This window comes from Mchenga conophoros, linkage group LG9 (assembly GCF_057382185.1).
Source record: "Mchenga conophoros isolate Kocher_MC1m ecotype Shallow Benthic linkage group LG9, M_conophoros_male_GT1.1, whole genome shotgun sequence".
Taxonomy (NCBI): Eukaryota; Metazoa; Chordata; class Actinopteri; order Cichliformes; family Cichlidae; genus Mchenga; species Mchenga conophoros.
Window position 1 is genome coordinate 26,573,098 of NC_140534.1, and position 21,808 is coordinate 26,594,905.

Here is a 21,808-nt window from a genome sequence, read left to right on the forward strand (position 1 = left end):
AGTAAATACACCTGTCAATTTTATGAAAGGCCAGGGAGTCATTCATGTGTTTGATGAATCCTATTTTCAATCATATGAAATCATATAAATGTGAGAAAGTAGCAACTCTTCAGCTAATGAGGTGCAACCTGCCTGTATTATGGTATAAAGTTTTTGGTTTCTTTTATTATTTTAAACATTTCAGAATTTCAGTATTTTAGCGAGCAGTAACACATCGCTGCTCCGCTTTTAAAGTGTTACAGCACTTAAGCCGGTTTGTTATTATGCTGCATGTATTATACTGTGGACGTCGAATTATGTTTGCACTATTAATACTGACAGCACTCTTCTAAACAGGGAGTTCAAAGGTCACCTTCATCCGCAGAGCTTGTGCTTTGCACATTCAGCGTGGCAAATTCTTGCCAGCATGCTGGTTAAAAATGGCTCTTCCGCTTGAAGTGCAGCATTTCTTCTGACAAAACCGTTTCATGGCCCACATGTAGATTTTTTTATGCGTTTGGATTTGTGCATCTACAAGCCTCCCGGGGGCTGTTAACAATATTATCGTCTTCAAGTTTTTGCCTTTAATTTTTGCCTCTTCCTGCGTCTCCTCGTGTATCTTCAACCCTCTAATTCTCTCGTCTCTCATCGTAATCCCACACACTGGGCTGTAAAAACTGTGCTGTGGTGCACTTAACCTATGTACTGCAAAGGTACCATCAAAATACTCAGGATTCACTGTCTGTGTGGTCATGCAACACCAGAAGTTCCCCTTTTTGTGCCTCCTCATCCTCCCGCAGGGGCTTGCAGTTTGGGTTTTTGAATCTGCATGAGCATTAACATCATTCTGTCTGTGTATGATTCAGAATAATTGTAATAGGATTTGAAGTCTATCTTTGGTAAGGATCTAAAGAGGCTGTAAGCAGTTACCTTTTCCCCCATGTGAGGAATAATAGAAAAACAATCTGGTAGGCGTCCAGCTTCTTTTGGCTGTGGGACTATTGTGGAAGCTTATCGTCTTACCGATTTGATAATCCCATACCTGTTCCAATGCAGCTGTGGCGATCAACTGATTTGACTGGACCATAAGCTAGATGGTCACACTGACTCATTTACTTCTGTACAAGTGACCTACACAGAATACACACAAAACTCTACACAGAAAAAGCGCTACTTCGAAAGTTAAGTAAAGTTCAAAGTTAAGTAAATGGACTGGTTCTTATATAACACTTTTCTTCCTGCATTATGCAGCACACCTCACCAATCCTTCATTCTGTCTAACATTCAGACTCTGATCTGAGGTTATGTGGGGTTATCAGCTTGCCCAAGGATATTTGGCATGCAGACTGGATAAGCCAGGGATCGAACCACCAACCTTACAATTAGTAGATGACTTGCTCTACCTCCTGAGCTAAAACCAATTATTAGTTATACCGCTGCAGGCAAGATGTTAAGTGTTTATGGTTTTCAGATGAGGCATTCTATCCAAAGGATTAAAAATGCTTTTCTAATCCAAAAAAAAAAGCAAAAGTGTGATTTGTACCTGATGTTTACGCTATATTTGGTAGTAATTAGCTTGATAAAAACATCACACACAAGATTTTACTGTGAACATGTTGACAACTCAAAGCAGTACACTGTCTAAGTATATCCTCACAGATGGCTGTAAACTTTTATCTGTGCTAATAAATACAACATAAAATGTAATTAATTTATTCTAGCTTGGGACTTTTTGAATAACATCTGTTAAAAATTTGCTCTTTCTCTCTCCTTCACTTTCATTGTTTCACTGCTCGCAGTCATCTGTGTGCGCCTGCATTTGTGTGTGTGTGTGTGTGTGTATGTGTGTGCGCGCGCGAGTGTGTGGATTAATTAAAGGAAATCTCCCGTGAAGAGCGGGGGCGTCCCAATCTGGCTTTTCTCAAGGACAAGCAACTTATCAATAATACCCAGGCCTCCACCCCAACCTACGCTACCACCCACTCAGATGTACACACACTCATACTAACGCCATGGAAACAGTCACCCAGTGCCGCTCCCAAGCCTGGTGATCATCACTCTCATTTGCTGTGGAACAAAGGCTGGTAAACGTCTGACTGCTATTACAGCTCCCTTATCAGTGCCCCCTGCTTGTCTCAGCCATGAAGCTGAGCTCAATTGCTCAGTCATTCATACCACTGTTTTTTTCAATATCACATTTCTATTGTGGTCTGTTGGCTGTTCTTTTGTTGCTGACAACCACTGACTATGATCCAGTATGAGTCATTACCAAAGCAAACATCATGGGAAACTGCAAGGGAGAGAGCAGCATGTGTTGCTCTTCGTAAAAGGGGTTGCCCCGGCTTAGATAATTGCAGAAATCGCTCTAAGGTGTGTATTTGTGTACTCATATGTGCAGATGTAGGTTTGAGTTATAGACTTTCATTTGCAAAGCAAGACATCAAAGCACAAAATCTCCACTAATATTTCCATTATTTTCTTGTGAAAACAGCTACATTACACACATGAGAACCACAGATCCCATTCACAAGTTTCTATGGTTACAGAGACAAGCGTCAATATGTTATTGACACCATGGTTGCTAAGCTTCTCTATTTCCCCAGAAGCAGACAGCAAAGTCAAGGTGTTATATGGTGACTGGGCCAAACTGAAATTATAGTATAAACCAGAACTTTGGTGAAAAGATCAACTAGGGCAGCAAAGCAGCGAAGATAAGTCAATGCAGAAGTTCATATAGTCACATAAGGCTGGCTCTGTCTTTAAATTTGGTGCACGGGAGTTAAGAGTAACAAGTAGATGCCAACTAGCCCAGTGGCTCCATACTAGGTGTCACCTCTGCAGATTCAACCCTTACTGTGATGTTGGTGCCATCTGGAGCACTTTCTATGAAGTCATCTGACAAATAATATCACCTGCTGCATGCTTAATTGTAAAAAAAAAAGGCGTGCCAGGGTTTTAATGATTAGAATTTTAGTGATATTTATGTGTTACACACGTATCTGTGTCTGTATGCAGTCAACAATCTGTCGTCTGATCTAAGGATGATCCCTTTGTGCTCCAAAAATGTTGCACCTCCCAGTTTAGAGGTCAGACAGATGGCCTCACACCTGACTCTAAAATACTTTTGTATACAGAGAAGTCATGGTGAACTCAATGACTGCAAGGTGTCCAGGTGTTTTACAGTCACGAGGTGTTGTTGTGGCAGGAAAACCCAAAGCAAAGCCCAAATCACCACCTTTCCACCATCCTCCTTTACAGTTGGCAGGACGTGTTTGTGCCGATATGTCGTGTTTGGTTTTCATCAAACATGGAGCTGTGCATTATGGCCAAGCATCTCCACTTTGGTCTCATTTGTCTTGAGGACATTGTTCCAAGTCAAGTCAAAGTTTATTTATATAGCACATTTAAAAGACTAGTGTGCATCAAAGTGCTTCACAATAAGACCGCAGTGCAGGCAGAACAAATAGTACAATTATACTTAAAATTGCATTTACATGGTGTAGTGCAGGCCAAATGAAAGTCAAACTAATTTGTTTCAAAAGTTAAACAAGTGTGTTTTGAAACGGGATTTGAACGATTGAATTGATTCCGAAGTACGAATTTCAACTGGGAGATTATTCCAGAGTCTAGGGGCAGCGATGGCAAATGCATGGTCACCTCTGGTTTTTAAACAAGACCCTGGTTGCATTAGGGGCAGTTGGCTGGAGGATCTTAGTGCTCTCTTCGGGTTGTACGGATAGAGGAGATCAGTTAAGTAGCTAGGGGCCAGGTTATTTAGAATTTTAAAAGTTCAAGAAATCTTTTGATTTGTTCAGATGCAAACCTAATCCATGTTCTTTTTAGAGGCTTTCTCCTTGCAACCCTTTCAAACAAGCCATACTTGTTTAGTCTTTTTCTAATTCTAATGTCATAAATTTTAACATTTAACCCTTGTGTGGTGTTCGTATTTTTGTTACTCAGCCAGTGTTCATGGGTCTGGTGGACCCGCTAGAGTTTTGGCTTTCCAAATTAACACTATCAAACAATTTTATGTTAAATTACTCAACAGATGTTTACTTCATCCCAATTACAAGACATATGAACAGCAAACATGGTTAATTTTTTCCCTTTACCTTTGTTAGATCACATTTATGAATTAATGTGCTTCTCGTTTTTCTTTTATATAAAATGTTATAAATAAATCAGTTATAATCAAGTGGAGTGAGTGGAAAGACACAACACATTTACACGTGAAAAAATAATTAATTGTTTAATTTTTCTTTTGAAAAAAACTGAACACGGGTCTCACAGACCCGAACACCATGCAAGGGTTAAGATGCTAACTGAGGCCTGTAGAGTGTGAGATGTAGCTCTTTGGTCTTTTTTTGTTCTTTGGCATTTCAGAGTCTGACCTTGAAGTGAATTTGCTGGGATGGTCACTCCGGGTGCCGTAAAGGTTTTCCACTGATTAATCATCTTTAGAATGATGGACTTAAAACGGTTTTGGAAATATCCATATAACCCTGCAGACTAGCAAACTGCCATAACGTCTGCTTTTGTAGAGGTCCTGATGATCAGTTAATTAAGTGCATCTCATTATGAGCACCTGGCTGCTACTTACCCTCTTAATTTTCTATGGAAGCAGTAATGGTGTACTTAGTTTGTCACATACAGTTTCAGCATTTTGGCTTCAGTTTTGTCAAATATATCATGATTCAGTGTAATATGCCACGTGTTGCTATTGTTCCTCATTTTAACACCTGCTAAGGACCAGATGATTTTTTATTAAGAGCTGATACATACATTTAGGGAAGAAAAAAAAAAAAAAAAAAAAGAGCTGATACATAAAACAAGTATTCTGTAATTTCATCAAATTTCAAGCTTTTTTTAAATTAGTTTTTATTGGCTTTAGCGTTTGTTGCTCTTGCTGTCTGTTGTTTGAGTTTTTATTTACTTATTCACTTACTTGGCTGCTCTTGTGCCTGTCTTGTTTCCCCGTGTCAGCCTCACTCATGAATAAATTCATGCAAACATCATCAGGGTGCATCTCATTAGAAAGAAAACCCATGTTGTCAGTTGACTTGTGGTAAACAGAATTTGGTTTATATTTATTGCAGACTCCCAGCAGAAAGACAGAAAAAGACATTCCAAAAAATGAGGCAAAAATATAGGCTGTGTGCTGAGGCTCGCCTCCAGAATTGTTTTTTTGTGTGTGTGTGTGGTATATAAGTTAAGAATATTGTAGTGCTGAAGACAAATGTGAAGGCACTGGCCTGTCTTTGCAGGTGAAGCTGTGAAACAATAAGTCAACAAGGTAGAGTGAAGCAGTGTAGTTTTGCAGTGTCAGCGTATAACTTGAAAGAGACTTTGCAAGAGCAACAACTGCAATTGGCATAAAGTGCAGATCTGAAGCCAATAGACACATACTAGTCCACATTTTGAAATGATGGTGTTTAGGTGGATGCTGATGTTGAGGGGAATATAAAAGAAGGGGAGTGCCACTTAGGGCTCAGCATTGTGCTTTCTTCTTTCTTCCTCCTTACACTTGATTGGGATTAGCTGGCTCCTCGGTGACCGCTAGACTTTCTGCAGTCCCAACTGAAAGACAGACACAAAGTGTGTGAAGAATGGAGAGGATAGCTATGGATTATCACAACTCGCTCTTTTGGCATTAAAATTAAGCTTGAAACTTTCTAACCCAACTCCAATGAACCTCCTTGCAGCAAAAAAGACAAAGCTGTAAACATTTTCTCCTCCTTAATTCAGCTCATGGTGGTGAAAAATCTCTCTCTTATGGGCAGAGTCACTCTTGAGTTGACTAAAACAACAGCAAATGACCAGTGGACTAGTAATCCCAGGTGTCAGGGTTCTTTCCAGTTTGAAATATCCTAAAAATGTCCTTAAAGCACCTCCACTTTAAACAAAAAGTTTCCCCCAAACTGCTAATGTTATCTATATATATATTGTTGGCATTCACCATAGCATTTGTACAGGCTGTCAGAATTTTTTGCTTTGAATTACAATGCGCCAAGTAACCTCTCCTTACCCTGAGATCTGTCTCTGTCAACCTGCTGCTCAAAGGGCTTCTGCAGAGCGCTCAGAATGGTAAAGAGGCTCAGCATCACAGAAAAAACTATGTTTAAGTCACAAAGCTGCTTTCTACTCGACTTGCGTTAGTAGTGCTCGGAGATATCTCCATGGTTACACAGTTTGACTCAGACAGCAGGGTGACGCGTAGTCATTGAGGATAACAGGCAGAGGTACGAGAGGGAGAAGGAGGAGGGGGAGAGAAAGGGAGGGATTTTCTTTTTAACCCTCTCGGGCTCAAATTAAACTTTTTGTTGCTAATGCACAACCAAGTCCTGCAGTGGTACTTCTGAGTAAAAAAAACTCATAAAATATGTATGTGTATATATGTATAGTTTTTAACTGTTGCAAATCTGCAACGCCTGCCTTGAGAGGGTTAATAAGAGGGCGTTGTCTCTAAACCATAAGAGCTGGCTCAGTGTGACACTGTGCGTCTTTTTAAGAGAGGTGGCGGCGTTGGCCAGTGTGCATATGCGTGTGGGAGGTGTGTGGAAGAGTGAGTTTTTGCTGCGAGGTTTTCCCAGTCTTATCTGTGAAGGAGAAGCACCCGGGAGAGGTGACAGGAGAGAAAGCACCACACGCGCACACACTTATGCATCTTCTCCACCGCCGCCCCGCCTTTCCCTCCTCCCGCAGCCTCCACACTCAGATGGATGATGTTATCAGGAGACTCGGGGGGAGAGGAAGATGGGAGCTTGTAAGAGATCCTTCCGTGTTGTTATCTGCATATATACAGGCAAGCTCCCCTGCAAGTTATTTGCAGCACTCAGCGCATCATGAATATTAACTGTTACATGGTCCAAGTGTTTGTTTCTGCTTCCTCCCTCTGGTCTATACCTCGAGGAAGTGTTGATTATGGTGCCTTGCCCTATGTGATTAACACACTGATCACTACACAGGCACAGGGGCTAGCACACTTAGCGGTAATTATACTTAGCCCTGCTGACTGCTCTCTCCAGCCTTGGCTCTGTAACCCCCTGAAGAGACAGAGCTGAGGGAAAGCAGGACACATGGCTGAACATTATTAAAAACGTAAGAAAGTAATCTGTTGTTGTTGTTGTTTTTTTCTTTAAAGAAAGAAAAACCGTCATATGCTCCTACAGATAAGATGAAAATTATGACGTATAAAGTAAATGTATGTATGTGTGTTGTGGTAGGTACTGGCTTTATCTGTGGACTGCCTTCTGCTCTCTTCTCTCGGGGGGAGGATGTCAGAGGCACAGAGGTTAATAATGCTGTCATGCCATAAGGGCCTAAGGCTTGTTCATCGTAGAAATACACACACACAAAAAATTGCCATAGCAGCAACAAAGTAATGATAACAGGAGACAAAAGGCATAAAAACATGCAGACTTTCAGCTCTGCCTGTCTCGTAGCTCATGGCAAGTTCTTACATATTTTACGAGTAGTGGAATTAATTTTATAGGATTTTTCTCCTGATAGAAGTAGTATATTTTGTTTATTACTGCAGGTTTTAAAATTGTGAGGATTTGGCATAATTGCATAAGTTGATTCTGCTATATTTGTAATTTCCACTGTGTAATAGGAAATACAACTTTATGTCAGCCTCACAGTCAGTACAGCCTGCACTTTGCCCGCCTTCTCTCTCTCGCTCTCTCTCTCTCCTTCGCTCTCTGTCTCTTTTTCTTCCTGACATTTGTCTTGTGAAAGTCATGGGCCGTGTTTGGCTGCAAAGTGGCTAAGAGGGCAGCAGTGTTGGACTGATTACAGAGGAAGGACAGAGAGAGCCAGACGAAAAGTCGAAGAAAGATTGGTGTGATTTTGAAGTTTGCCAGAAGAACTGAGAAAGCTGAAAGCGTTGATCTCTCTAAGACATTGACCTGAAACTCAGTTTGTTCTTTACGTTAAAGTCTTTGTGGTGCTTTCTGCATGTCTTTCCTCGCTGCCCTTCCTGGGAGGCCCGGTCTCTGCGGGAAACACTTTTGCAGCCAACTATTAATTTGCCAAACTGCTGAGTCGACGACCAAAATAGCACCACGCTATGGGACATCTTTTTTTAATGGACTCGTGAAGCATTGTTCAAGTGCAATCATATCTCTCCTAAAGACTGTACTGGACGTAGAGATCAGATAACTTAGGTAGATGACTGTGTTACAGGATGGAATATGCGTTAGGGATCTATTTCAGTCAGCAGATAGCGCAAGGATGCTATCAGAGCTTTGAATAAATCCATCTCAGGCCCTAACTGAAGAGTTACAAAGTTTCTCTCAAAGTTGGGAGAGAAACATGACCTAGCTGTCCTAGCTGACTCATGATGTCTCATGATCTTAAGGTGGTGCTACTGTAAGTGTGCAAATGTATTTAGTGGCAGCTCACTCATAAATGTTGAATTTTACCTGAGTGCTGTGCTGCATTGTGACCTAGTAAAGGTACATTGGTCAGCTTTGCTGTAATAGGCTTCCCTGTTTACTTATTAATAAAATATAATGTTTATTAACTCAGTATTAACTTGATAGCATTAGTTGAAAATGACATTTCATTGTCAAAAGCACAAGCTACATGTTAGCATTCTCAGCTAATTAATTTAGCATCTACAGCAGTAACCTATCAGTACTTTACAATGATGCCAACAGTAAATAATTTTCTAACCATAGAAATTTCGATCATTGAAAACATCTTGATTTTTTAGCAGAGTCAGAGAAAGTCTGTTATATCCGCAGTGTGGAAAAATCATCTTTTGGCCTAAAGTTGAAAGTAGGCTGCACTTACCATTAGCCAAATGCTATGCTCTCTCCTCTGGGGACAGCAATCCACAAATCATCCATCCCATCAGAACTGTATGCTGCCAAGCTAATCAAATTGAGCATAACATTAGTTCAGGCACCCCTCGAAGTCAGGCTCATCTGCAATCCCAGTAGAGCAGCTGAAACCACATAAGCTGATGGCTCAGATACCCGTCTACAAGTCTAATTGGCTGTCTCATATAGGACAAACTTCAGCTCTCCTATACTTGCAGCACAAGTGCAAGCTGCTCTGCAACCCACCTTCACTTTTTACATCGTATTTGGTTTAGTTAATGTCACTGAGGTCATGGAAGGACAAGAAGGTCCCAGAAGAGAGCCATGCTGGCGAATATAAATTACAGCAGACTGAAATGCAGTGAAATACAGTGATCATGACTGAATTTGTCTTATCATTGTTGGTATGCTTTTGAGATAGTTTGGCATTGCAAAGCAGTGATTCAAACTCGTGTCAGTTGGAGATTTTGCACACCTGAGTTACATGCAGGCCTATTTTCTGCTCTGTTTATGCACTGCATTAGGGTTCAGAGATGATAAAACAGCCACGCTCATATTGGAAAATTTATGGCGGCCTACTTTTTTGCTCGTGAATCATTAAAGAAGTGATTTATAAAAGAATTGGACCTATAAGCAGAATCAATAATGGCACTGGTTTCAGTGAAAGCTTATCAATATCCATCCCTCTGCATATCCATGCCTCCGGAGTGCAACACGGCAACAAGATGACTCTGGTGCACTTCTCTCTTATTGCTGTTGTTTAATTGAATTAGTAAAAGTCTTAATGAGCTTCGCCTAATGTGTCGTTTGAACAAACACCAAAGGAGGAATTGTCAGCACATTGTGTCAGCTAATGCGTGAATTTCTATGTATGATCTTTCAAACTGCTAATCATGGGCATGTCACTCAGTCCAAATTGCCTCTAAGCTGTAATCGAGCACCACATGCTGACACACCATAACTGTGTTGCCTTTTCTGTGCAGGCATGTTTGTGCGCCTATTGGATGAATGTACTCTATAAATATTTCATACTAGCCCACTTCCCTCCCTGCTTCATCAAAAAAGGGAAAAAAGAAAGAAACACACAAACAAATATCCCTCTGGTATAAATAAAGCCTGGACAAAAGTGAAAGGGCTTTGAGGGGGAGTGTGAAAAGCTTGCGCAGAAGAGTGTGTTTTACAAGACGAAAGCAGGAAACAGTGAAGTTTAGCAAAGAGATCAGACACTGCAGCCAGAGGGTTTTAGTGGGTCTTTCAATATTTTTTCACCTGTCATATTTTGCCTAAAAGTTAACTTAAAAAGTTGGGTAACAAAACGTGCAGATGGCCTACAAGCAGATGAGTCCTGGTTATTGATTAAGGTTTCTTCTCATACACTGTCAGGCCCACTTGAGCATTATTTGTGCTGCTGAATGAACCCAGCACAGTTTCAACATAAACACTGGCTGGAACCTTCTGGTTTCTTCGTGCTGCATGCCTCCAGCAAGGATAATATGAAGGTGACAGCGAGTTCTGCATCCCCTGTTGATGTTGCCGTGCTTTGCAAAATAATCAACAAGATAAAATGTTTACATGCAGAGATCGTCTCTCACACTGATTGTAAGACACCTCACTGAGATTGACCCTGAAGACGTGACTTAAATCACAACGTGACTTCTGGCGAAAGCTCCCGAGCACAGTTGGGGCACATAATATATTCTAGCTGACTGATAACAAATTAAATTGTAAGTGACACAGAGCGGTGATACTGCATTATGCTTAGACACATTGGTCATATCCACTGCAATTATTGACTGCACTTTGAGCTGTCAAAAGTTTATGAATAGCTCAGTAGATTTCAGAAAATAATCAGTATTCATTATCACGCATCCAACTCTGGAGTCTCTAAAAACTGTAGACCAGACGGACACTGAACTGGTTTATTTTTCTCATTTTGTTGCAAATTGTAAAAAAAAGCAGTTTTGGACACATGAAGTATTGTACCAGTTTCAAGAAATTCATTTGGATCAGATTCATCGTTTTATTTTTTGTCCCCAGTGCTTTATGAACTTGGTAATTTTTTCTGCAGACTAATGGCTTTAGAATTGAGGCTGAAATCGTAATGGCTGGGCAGTTCTCCAAACCTCTCTGAACCTCGGAGGATCTACGGAACAAAACATTTGATGGCCAACAAATATCACCATCTCTTTCTGTTTCTCTCTTGCTCTCCCTTTCTTGGTGAATGCCTTGGAAACTGGCCATAGTAAAGGCACTCAACCAGACAGAATGGTGTAGGAAGGGTGGGGACCCCCCCTGCTTTGCTGCTGATTTATATTTGGTCTCTCTAAGGGTGTGTGTATTTAAGTAATATTCCAGCTATGTGTCTTATCATGTTTGTTCACTGCTTCCATTAATTGTTGTCAATTGCTAATTAGCAGAATTTATGCACAAAGGGGATTATACCTACATCCTGCATGTGCATCTAATAATGAGAATAATAGCGCAGTGGGCACGTGTAAACTTAATAAAGTAATTCATTACGTTAGCAAAGTAGACTTTGCACAAAGCCAAGTTGTCATGTGCCATCCAACATCTTATGGGGTCATAACACTCGAAGAGATACAGACCAAGAAGATTAAATACCACACAACTCCTGAAATCAATCCACATTACCATAGCCATAATCATCTGGATTGATTCTGCAGCAAAAAATTATCATACCTGAGGAAAGGCTCAATTTGTCAAGCGCAAATTGATGAACCAAGTGGGGGAGGTTTGGCCAGTGGGGACTTGTGGGGTGGATCTTAGTCCATAAGAGCTTCGGGCAGGGTTATCAATAGGTTCTTGCTGGACTTGGCTCAGTGTCCATAATTTGATGTGTACACAATCAATAGCCTCCACCTAGCTGGCAGGTGGGCCACTGGTGTGGTGCAGAATATTTTTCATCCTCACAAGAGCTTTCCCCTCTCAAAGTCAGGAACGATGCGAATGCAGGCAGAGGAGGGACGTAGTTGTAGTTGTGCAATCATGAGCTGCCACTGATGACAGGACACTTATAGAAGAGTTAGTGCCTCTATTGACGACCTCTTGAGGAGGATGTAGAAAGGTGATTCTTGCAATTTCAGGAGAAGTGGTTGAGATGACAGATGGCTGAAGATAAAGCTCAAGAGAGGCACAGAAAAGCGACTCAAGAGGGCTCTTAATGCCATGACTCCTGCATGTTTTCTCCTCTGGATCAACTTCACTCCCCATTCTCTGTCCACCCAGGATATCTTCAATTACTTTTAAGGATCTGCGGAATTAAATCATGAGGAGAGTGTGTTTGCTACGGCTAAAGAGCATTTGCTTATTTTAGTTTTTTTTGGTGACAGTACCTGTTCCAAATGTAACCTCTTGACATCGTCATCTGATTGTTGGGTTTTTCTCTGTGTTGTTGTCGGGTCTTTACCTTACAAAATAAAGTGCCTTCATGTGACTGTTGTGATTTGACACTTTATAAAAACTATTGCACTGAATTGATCTGAACCACCTTCTGCTCAGTTGTTATGCATTCTCTGCTACATGTGGAGCCAACAGTGCTACAGTTGGAGCTGCTTTGTTGTGAAAAACCACATGACGGCTTCATGTTTCAATTATCCCCAACATCTTTTTATGTATTAACTTTTCATATAAGGAAATAGTTTATCTCCAAATACCAGGAAAACTGTGATAGTCCTACCATGTATCGGTTGAGCTCCAAAAGTAAGACATGACACTCAGAACTTTATTTTGTTAGTCGTCTCCCTCATTGTAAATCTCAAAGTGAACCAGCTTCCCAGTGCAGTCGTGCTAAGCTGTCTGTTTTTTTTTTTTCCGTGGGTGATCTGCTAAAAATGCTTAAATGTATGAAAGCAAGACAGCTACCAAGAGCAATGCACATTAGGTGATCCAAGATGAGCACACCTCATGGGCGTGAGCTCATCACATAACATACTAACCAAAATAATGCAATGTAAAAATGCAGGTATTATTCAAATGTTTCTTTCTGGGAGCAACATGACAACTCAGATCAAAGGGAGAGAGCTCAAGGAAAATCGATGTTGTGACATCAGGCCAAACTCCTCTCCTGTGAAGTGATTGACTCTATGAGGTTTTAAAGAATAGGCAAATCTTCTCTGCATACATCTGAAAGTCCATGTGATGCACATTACAACAAAAGTCTGCCGTACAGACCCACTCGTGTGTACGATTTGGCCTGATTGTGCTCTTATTATTCAGAGCACAATGGAGAGGGAGTACAGCAGCCCGATTGGTCACAGGCAGCTAAAGTATGTCAAACACCAGCTAATCATCTCCATGCATTGACCGCCCATCTAAGCCAATCAGGAGCAGCAAATATATTTTGATAGATGAGTATAAAATTAATGTATATAATAAAGTTATAATTACCAGTAGTTTGATATTTAACTTTCTTAATTGCTTTTAAATGAAATTGCTTCATTTTAACACAACAAGCATTCACCGTTTTGCCAAGGTGCGTGCAGGCACATCGGTCAGTGGTGGAACTGACAGATAGTTTAATCTCAGTTATCTAACAGTTCAGAGAGAAGCTCCACAGATTAGAAAGTGGCCGCATCTGTGAAAAATCTTCTTTCACTTCCTGTGTCTGTTAGCCTTCGTCCTCACAGTCACGTCTAGGTCAACCGGCTTTACTGTGCTTTCTTTTTTTTATTTTGTTCTTTGTTTTTTAATCCACCACTCACGACATTTGATGCTATACTTAATGCAACCGCGGATGCAAATCATGAGAAAAGAGGAGTCCAAGTAATTGATCTTTTTAACTACTCCCACTCAATAACAGTAGGTTAATGCAAGCCACCTCAGCGCTTCTTATCCCCGAGCTTACACGGCATTTACCGAACACAGGTTGCTTGGGTGTGTGAAAGTGAGACAGCGGGGCTATGGGTCAATGAAAACATTAATCAGTTTGTCTCTGTCTGTGTGTTTGTGTCCGTGCTCGCATGTCCATTCTTTCAGCTGTTCATAGTGTAGCTTTTGAAGTATGGAACAGCAGAAGATTAACTGTGTCCTCTGAGGCAGTTAATGTAAAATCTAAATAAAGAATCGACCTCTGAAGAATGACTTACCTCTTGCCTGCACGTCAGTAAATCTTATTTACATATACTCCGCTCCATACTGTACCACATCAGAAAATCATCTGTGTAAGACACAGTATACCCCCAAAATTATTATCTCGTGCTCTTATCTGCTCTTCTACCTTGTTGCTGTTCAGAAACAAGAGTACAAGCAAAGGTCTTCCGATCAAATTGTTTGGCAGCAGGGAGTGAGCCTGAAATGCGCTTGCCAAAAAGTTGAGGGGTATGGAAGCAATCTGCGTCCTTACTATGACTCCACAGCTCAGTGCCAAGCTTGCCCTGAGTTGCCTCACTTAGCTGCTAATAGGTTTAACCTAATCAGTACCAGCATTCATTTAGCGATAACACTTCCGCTGCTGAGCCAGGACACCACCTTCTTTATTCTGCTTTATGATTCCATTTTTCCTCTGCATTAGTAGAAGAGATCCTGCTTTATTTAAAAACAGCAACAACAAAAAAAATGCATTTATATATGTTTGCTTCAGGAAATGCCACTAGCCTTCTGACCACTTTTTCCAGCTTGTCATTGTTAGCCACAGGCTAATGGATGGACTACAGAAGTGGTTGACCCCTAACCACTGCAAGAAAGAAAAAAAAGTATTGCCAATATGTAATATTTGCTAAATTAATGAAGTCTCTGCGGAGATACTGTGAGCGTCTCCAGACTACACATTGTAAATTTATGTAAGATCATCAATGTGTTCTGCAACTTAATGTGATTTGTGATTAGTATTCAGCGTGCCTTGTTTTCCTATTTGACTGAGTCGCTTCAATCTCTCTTCATTACATTTTAATAGGCTTTATATTGCTCGAGTCACAGAGGGCTTTGCACAAAAGAATGCTAATTTTTCACGTCCTGGATTTCAGTCGATGTTGTGATGCAGGGTTGCACCGAGTGTAGTGCAGAGATGCTTCACCTGTGTGGGAAGAGACGCTCAGCTGAGCAGAGTTGAACTGGAGAGGAATAAAAAGAGGACATCAGCTGACCCCAGCAGCATTGTAAAGAGTTTTATGTGTAGTTGCAGCGCAAGAGGGAAGATATTCAGCTCATCACGTAACATAATGTCTTCGCCATATATAGATGACACACTTGTTTTATAAATATTCAATCATAGTCAGTACATCCTTAGATGTACTGCCAGATTTAATCAATCAGTTTCTATAAATCCTCATCGAGATAAAGAGCTGCAGCTAAAACTCAGCTTTATGCTGTGCTGACCTCATGGCATTATACAAGATTATTATTATACCCATCCCCTCACTGTTCAAATGAGCATACGGGAAACAATATTTTCACTGTATGTTTCATAAGAAGAAACAATATTTGTAAAGCTTTGTACATTTTTTAAAGTGAAAGTAATGAATGAAAGGGGAAGTTTTAGACATTTGCCAACAGATGGCGCCAAAATCCTTTTATTCTTTCATGTGGTGTAGATGGGACTACACACACACACACACATACACTCACGTGCGCGCTCACAGTTATTGTCTAAACAGATTTCTGCCCTACTTACTACCCTTATTTAAATGACTTCTCAGTCAGTAAGCTCCGCAATGCTTCATTCATTTAATCACTCATTGGTTCCTTGTGTCATTTTCCATTATCTTTCTGACCTATCCTTATGTAATACTCTAGCATATTCTATATTCTTTATATGGATAATGGAGCTCTGATATTCATGAGCACGCCCACAGTGCCTTTGAACCAAAGACAGACCCTCCATTAGATTCATATCATATACTGGAGACCTTTATTTATACATCTTTTAAAATCCTTAATGCAAATCAGGCAGCCCTGATTATTCAGAGTGTGTCCTCTACCAGTGTTAAACTAATACTTTCTTCATTTCTGTCTCTCTTTTCAGATTCTAGCCATCATATCAATACTGTTTATCGTCCTCTCCACCATCGCACTTTCCCTCAACACTTTACCAGAGCTCCAGCACAAAGATGAGTTTGGCCATTTCAATGATAACCCCAACCTGGCCCATGTGGAGGCCGTGTGTATTGCCTGGTTCACCATGGAGTACCTCCTTCGCTTCCTGTCCTCTCCGAATAAGTGGAAATTCTTCAAAGGCCCACTTAATGTTATTGACTTGCTGGCCATTTTGCCCTACTATGTCACCATATTCCTAACAGAGTCGAATAGGAGTGTGCTGCAGTTCCAAAATGTGCGTCGTGTGGTGCAGATATTCAGAATCATGAGAATACTGAGGATCCTGAAGTTGGCCAGGCACTCCACGGGGCTCCAGTCTTTAGGATTTACTTTGAGAAGGAGCTACAATGAACTGGGGCTACTTATCTTATTTCTTGCCATGGGCATCATGATATTTTCCAGCTTGGTCTTCTTTGCTGAAAAAGATGAAGATGCCACCAAATTCACCAGTATTCCTGCCTCATTCTGGTGGGCCACCATTACAATGACTACAGTGGGCTACGGTGACATTTACCCACAGACGTTGCTTGGAAAGATTGTAGGTGGACTGTGTTGCATTGCAGGTGTGCTTGTCATTGCCCTACCAATCCCCATCATTGTAAACAACTTCTCTGAGTTCTACAAAGAGCAGAAGAGGCAGGAGAAAGCCATCAAGAGAAGGGAGGCTCTGGAGAGAGCCAGAAGGAATGGTAGCATTGTGTCAATGAACCTAAAAGATGCCTTTGCTCGTAGTATGGAACTGATAGATGTAGCGGTAGATAAAGGAGAAAACAAGACGCCTCTTGAGAACCATCTGTCGCCTAGCCGCTGGGGCAGCCATACCAGGCATGCCTCTTCTGAAATCCATCTGAAATCACCTGACAAAAGAAACCCAGAGTTTCTACCCGAAAGTTCTCCCCATCACATAACCATCACCACAACTGGAAGTCCACAGCGGACAAGCAGGACCCCACAGCACCTTAGTGCTCAAATACTGGAGGAGATGTACAGTCAAATAACCAAGTCACAGTCCTTCAGCAATCTCAACACTACAAGCTCCATGAGCACTCTGAGCACAACTATGACTGCCCCGGCATCACCGAAGAAATCCCAGAGCCCTGAATTTGCATTAAAAGAGGAGGTGGGGATGGAGATGAAGGAAGTCCAGCCCTCCTTGCCAGAAAACTTTGGAAGCTGTTCAGCTGGCATCGAAAAACAGAGCTCAAACTCAGGCGAGGAGGATGCTAGATCATGTCATATCAGACACCCCAGGGCCCCGCCACCTCTGAATCTTAGCTTACTGAGGCCCAGTGATGACCAGAGGTTTCTTAAAGATGGTCTCTATGAGTCTGTCAACCCAAGTGATGGATCAGAGCTCTACATAGACGAAGGGGAAAGCTTTAACAGTGCTGTGGAGAATATCCAGGGCTCTCCAAGACGGATTAATCCTCTAAAAATAAAAGGGTTGAAGGTCAATTACACAAAGACCTCTGCTGAAGGCCCTCTGACACCACCCAGTACTACTTCTCCTGGAGACATCAGCTCCAGCATCCTGGAAGATGAGTCTCCAGTGGGAGAGACATCACCACTCATCCCTAGTTCAGAGGGGCTTCTTCCAGTCACAATGGAAGACGTCTGCCCTCTGGCCCCTAAGAGGCTGGTGGTGGACACCCCACCAGGGGATGAAGATTCACAATCCACAGAGAATCATGAGGAGAAGCACCTGATGGAGGTGGCGGGAGCAGCGGTTGCACCATTGTCACCCAAGACAGCAGCACAAAATAGCACCCAAGGTGTGGTTGGGGCAGGCGAGGAGGTTAAGCCTGACAGCAACCAAAGTGGACACAAAGTAGAGAACCACATGTTTACATCCGATATCCACCTGATACCCGGGGATGGCAGCCTCTCTCCAACATGTGAAACCAGCATGTGAATGTAAGGGACATTTGAGGGACAACAGACCTAGTACAACCTCAGCCTGAAGTTTGGGAGAGCAGGGAGGAAAGTCAAGGGTGCAGCGGTGGCGAAAGATCTTTTTGCATGGCATGACAAGTCTCTTATACTTGTGTTGTTGTTGAATTGCAGAAAAAGAAACTGCAGTGCTTTGTGCAGATCCTGGAAAAACAGTGGGCTCAAAGAGGACACTTTTGAGAAACAGAGAATTCATCAAATCACGTACATGCAGGTCCTCCAGATGTACATAACGTCTCCTTTTCTAGCAAAAGAAGGAAATGCACAGAGGAACTGTAAAAGCATGCTTTTTTTTTTTAAAAATCAAAGGACAGATATTTTACGGTGCTTAGTTTGCTGAAAGCGCTCCACTGTAAATACTAGGACATCTAAGGCAATGACAATGCACAAGATGGCAAGGGAAGACAGTCACTGAGGGTACTAATATTTGTAATGTGAAAAAGAAGGGGTAGGGGTTTGGATAGACAGCCCTCAGATTGGGTGTTGCATCGTAGCGACCTATAAAAAAAAAAGAAACATATCATTACCTTTTGTGGCAATGCAAAGTGTTCTCATGATGGCCCTGTTTCTTTGTTTTGTTTCGTTTTTGTTTTGTTTGGTTGTTTTTTTCTCGTGAATAACAGATGAAACTGTAACGTTGAGATTAATATATTTGTTTTTCATAGAAGCTGTTGAACTTTCAGTTTGAGCATCTTTGAATTCATGAATGTGGGAAAGAAAGATAAAAACACCTTGAATTCTCTCTAAAAAAAAAAAAAAAAACACACCAAAAAAAAACACCTGTAGTTGCCAAGTATTTATCAAACCAGTAAGAAGATGAACTATCAGACACTAAAGCTACTGACAATATTTATCACGAGATTTAAGATGCTCCTCGTTCAGCCTTTTGATTCCATCCAAATCAGAGGAAATGATCTTATTTACTCTCTAACATCAATTATATAAATAAATATATCTATCTATCTAAAAGTAGTTTTAAGAATGAAACGTGATAAGTAGGGCTAGATTGGTTGTAGGAAAAGTCTACAATATGTAGGTGAGACTCCATTTAAAAAAACAAAAAAAAGAGGTAAGACTTATTATTCACCAAGGTAGATTTGGTCATTAACACAGATATATGCGTTACACTATCATTATCTATTTTGGCTTTTTAAAAGGGGTAGATTACAACAACAAAAAATGACAGTATTCCTTCTGATATCAATGGACCAAATCAAGCACACTGGCAAGCTTTCTGCTATCTCGAATGCATTATAGCATATATGGTAATAACATGTATTTTGACAGTAGGTATGCTTTTGGAGTTTTTTTTTCATTATAGTTTGTTTACCTGCATTGTGTTCATTGGCCCATCCTCAGCAGCCTCATGTCAATGTTGACCTTTGTTCCATACTACTGCAACTTTACCCAATCCTGCTGATAAGTTTAAGGCATTTTTTTGTATATCTGTGGTGTCTCGGACTGTAATTTATCGTGTTTTATTGTGAACAATTTTCAGTCAAACTTAAACCCAAAGGATTTTTTTTTCTCTCGTCGTCTCTCTTGCTTTTGTTTTACACTGACTGAAAATATGTCTGTTCTACGTTGCCTTTGATTCCAATTTATTGCTGGAATATTTGTTTATTTCTTTCGGCGTGACACATGTCGGCGTAGACTAGCGAGGAGTTTGTGAAAGCCACACAAACCGGAATGGCAGTGATAGGAAGGAACGTGGGTGAACTATTTTGTTGTTTTCTTTCTTGTTATCATTCTTTTTCGCTAATCATATTTTGGTTGTTTGTTTGTTTTACTGAAAGGTGTGGAATGTGCAATATCGCATACTGCAATCTATGCAGGCCAAGAATTGTGGCACTTTATTTTATGTCTATGGGAATTTGTAAGTGTACAGGCAAAATTTACTTGTATTTTTCAGATGTTATATCTTTAATATGAGGCAAAAAGAGTATTACGACTACTAGGATCTCACAAACAATGCAAATGAGAATCTGACTTTTACTTTTTCGTATTGCGTGACTGGCAAAATGCTGTTGAGCACCTTAAAGCCAGGTATTAATGGACCTCAAATTTGATTATCTGTCGGAATAAGAATCCAAATTGACCACCAGGGCCTTTTATACTCCTGTTAGATTTACATAAAAAAAATCTAGCAAATGTGTGGAAGATATTAACATTATCTAATTTTAATGGCCACAAACAAACAATTTTCTGTTTTTTGTGAATTATCGTGGAGAATGAGTCTATTTTTTCTAAACCAAAATGGAGCACGACCACAATTTCCTGCCATATGGTGGTTGAAATGATGCGTGCCTTTTCATAACACGGCTGTTTATGAGAAGGTAGCGAGTCATTTTGCTTTGTTCATATAGCACTGTACAGAAAAAAAATTCTAATTTTATAGGAAAAATCAGGTCTTTATGTAATAGAAACAAGTAATGATATTGAGTTCTCAGGTTTTCTATAACTCTCTGATGTTCTGATTGGATAGATTATCTGTTTTGTTTTGTTTTTCTTGAACAGCTAATGTCAGCTAGCTGCTTCTGTACTTTTTGAGAAGTGTTGTTGTCAAAATCCACTTCGATGTCTTGGCTTCCAGAACAGGGAGCTGCAATATTTCTCCCTTCTTCTGAGTAATGTGTGTACCACATTCAGTATCCACTCCCATCAGTCTTCGGAGAGGCAGGAAGAAGTACAAACAAAGGGATGGGCATCTGACCATTAAGGGAGGCAAAGAGGGAGCGCAGCTACAGCCAGGAAGAGATCCCTGCTGATCCATCTGATTATTTCCCATGCTGACACCAGTGAGTGCTCCGGGCCCTCCGGCTTCAGAAGCTCTAACCCCATGGCATGCCCTCAGGAATAGCTACGAGTGGGTAAAAACAAGGCGAGGACAAGAAAAGAAATGGTTCTCCCAAATGGTTACATTGTGTCAGTTGTGGTCCATATTTTCTTTCTTTTGTCTGTGTACATACGATTTGCCCAAAGTAGCATATTCTGACTCAGTGTTCAGAGATTCATGTGAGACCTCATGGAGTTACCTTTGTGATATTACCGATCCCTCATCAGAAACTCAGATTCTTTGGTATTCTCTGAAGTAAAATGCGGAGTCAGCGGTGGTCTTCGTTTGAATTTTCATCTCTTTTTTTTTTCTTTATAATAAAGGGAGGTTAGATCGTAACCTTCTTGTTTGTAAGCTTGTACTTTTTTTCTGTACTCCAATTAATCCTTCATCCCTTGTTTGTAGTAATCATGTCTCTGTGTTAGCCTCGAGTAATCTTTCATTTTGACAGGTAGGGTAGAGAAACAAGGGATTTGGATTGATCAGCTGTATCCCCTCCGGATAAAGTTTGTGTGGATACTGCAGCTAATTCTGTGAACTGACAGCAAAAAGGACTGTGCTCTGTCTTACTGTCTCATGATGGCGTATTCATCTGTGATGCTGTACAGAGTGGAAACGTCGTGTCTTTACCCTCTCTGAGAGAATGGGTATTGTCTGTGTCACTCATACCTGCTTACCTTGCTCCTTAAAATGCAAACAGCATCATTGTTTGTCCTTATATCTCTGTATATTCTGCCTCCTCCATTGTTTTTTCTGTTCAGCTTTGAGAAAGCATTATCATCAAGACACATCCTGACCTACAGACTGTTTCTGTACAAAGCAACATCTTTGTATGCATGTAGTAGTCTGAACAATTATGTGACCACAGAACACTTTGTTATGGTATGTATGTCAACATTTGTGTAGAGCATTGTTCCTCATTACGTCTATTAGCATATGCAGAATAACAAATAAATGTATAACTCCTGCGTTTGTGTGTTTGGTGTTCCCTGCTCTGCATGTGAGATGATGATTGTAGGCCAGGAAAGTAAAAAAGAGGGGGAAAAAAAGTTTGAATCAGGACACCAATTAAAATAATATGTTGCATTTGCTGCAAGAAAGCAAAGTTGTTTTCCATATACAGAAGTGTGGACAACTCAGCAGTTTGGCTGGTTGATAAATGATTTAT

At 40.8% G+C, this 21,808-nt stretch overlaps 1 protein-coding gene across 1 annotated transcript in view; it reads left to right on the forward strand.

The window, feature by feature from the left end:
• Nucleotides 1-21,601, forward strand: part of kcnb2b (potassium voltage-gated channel subfamily B member 2b) — a 95,982-nt gene extending 74,381 nt beyond the window's left edge. The window contains exon 3 of the mRNA XM_085287276.1: nt 15,784-21,601. Within this exon, the coding sequence (XP_085143402.1) occupies nt 15,784-17,766 (1,983 nt within the window). The 3' untranslated portion in view covers nt 17,767-21,601. The remainder of the gene's footprint in view (nt 1-15,783) is intronic.
• Nucleotides 21,602-21,808: the final 207 nt, after the last annotated feature.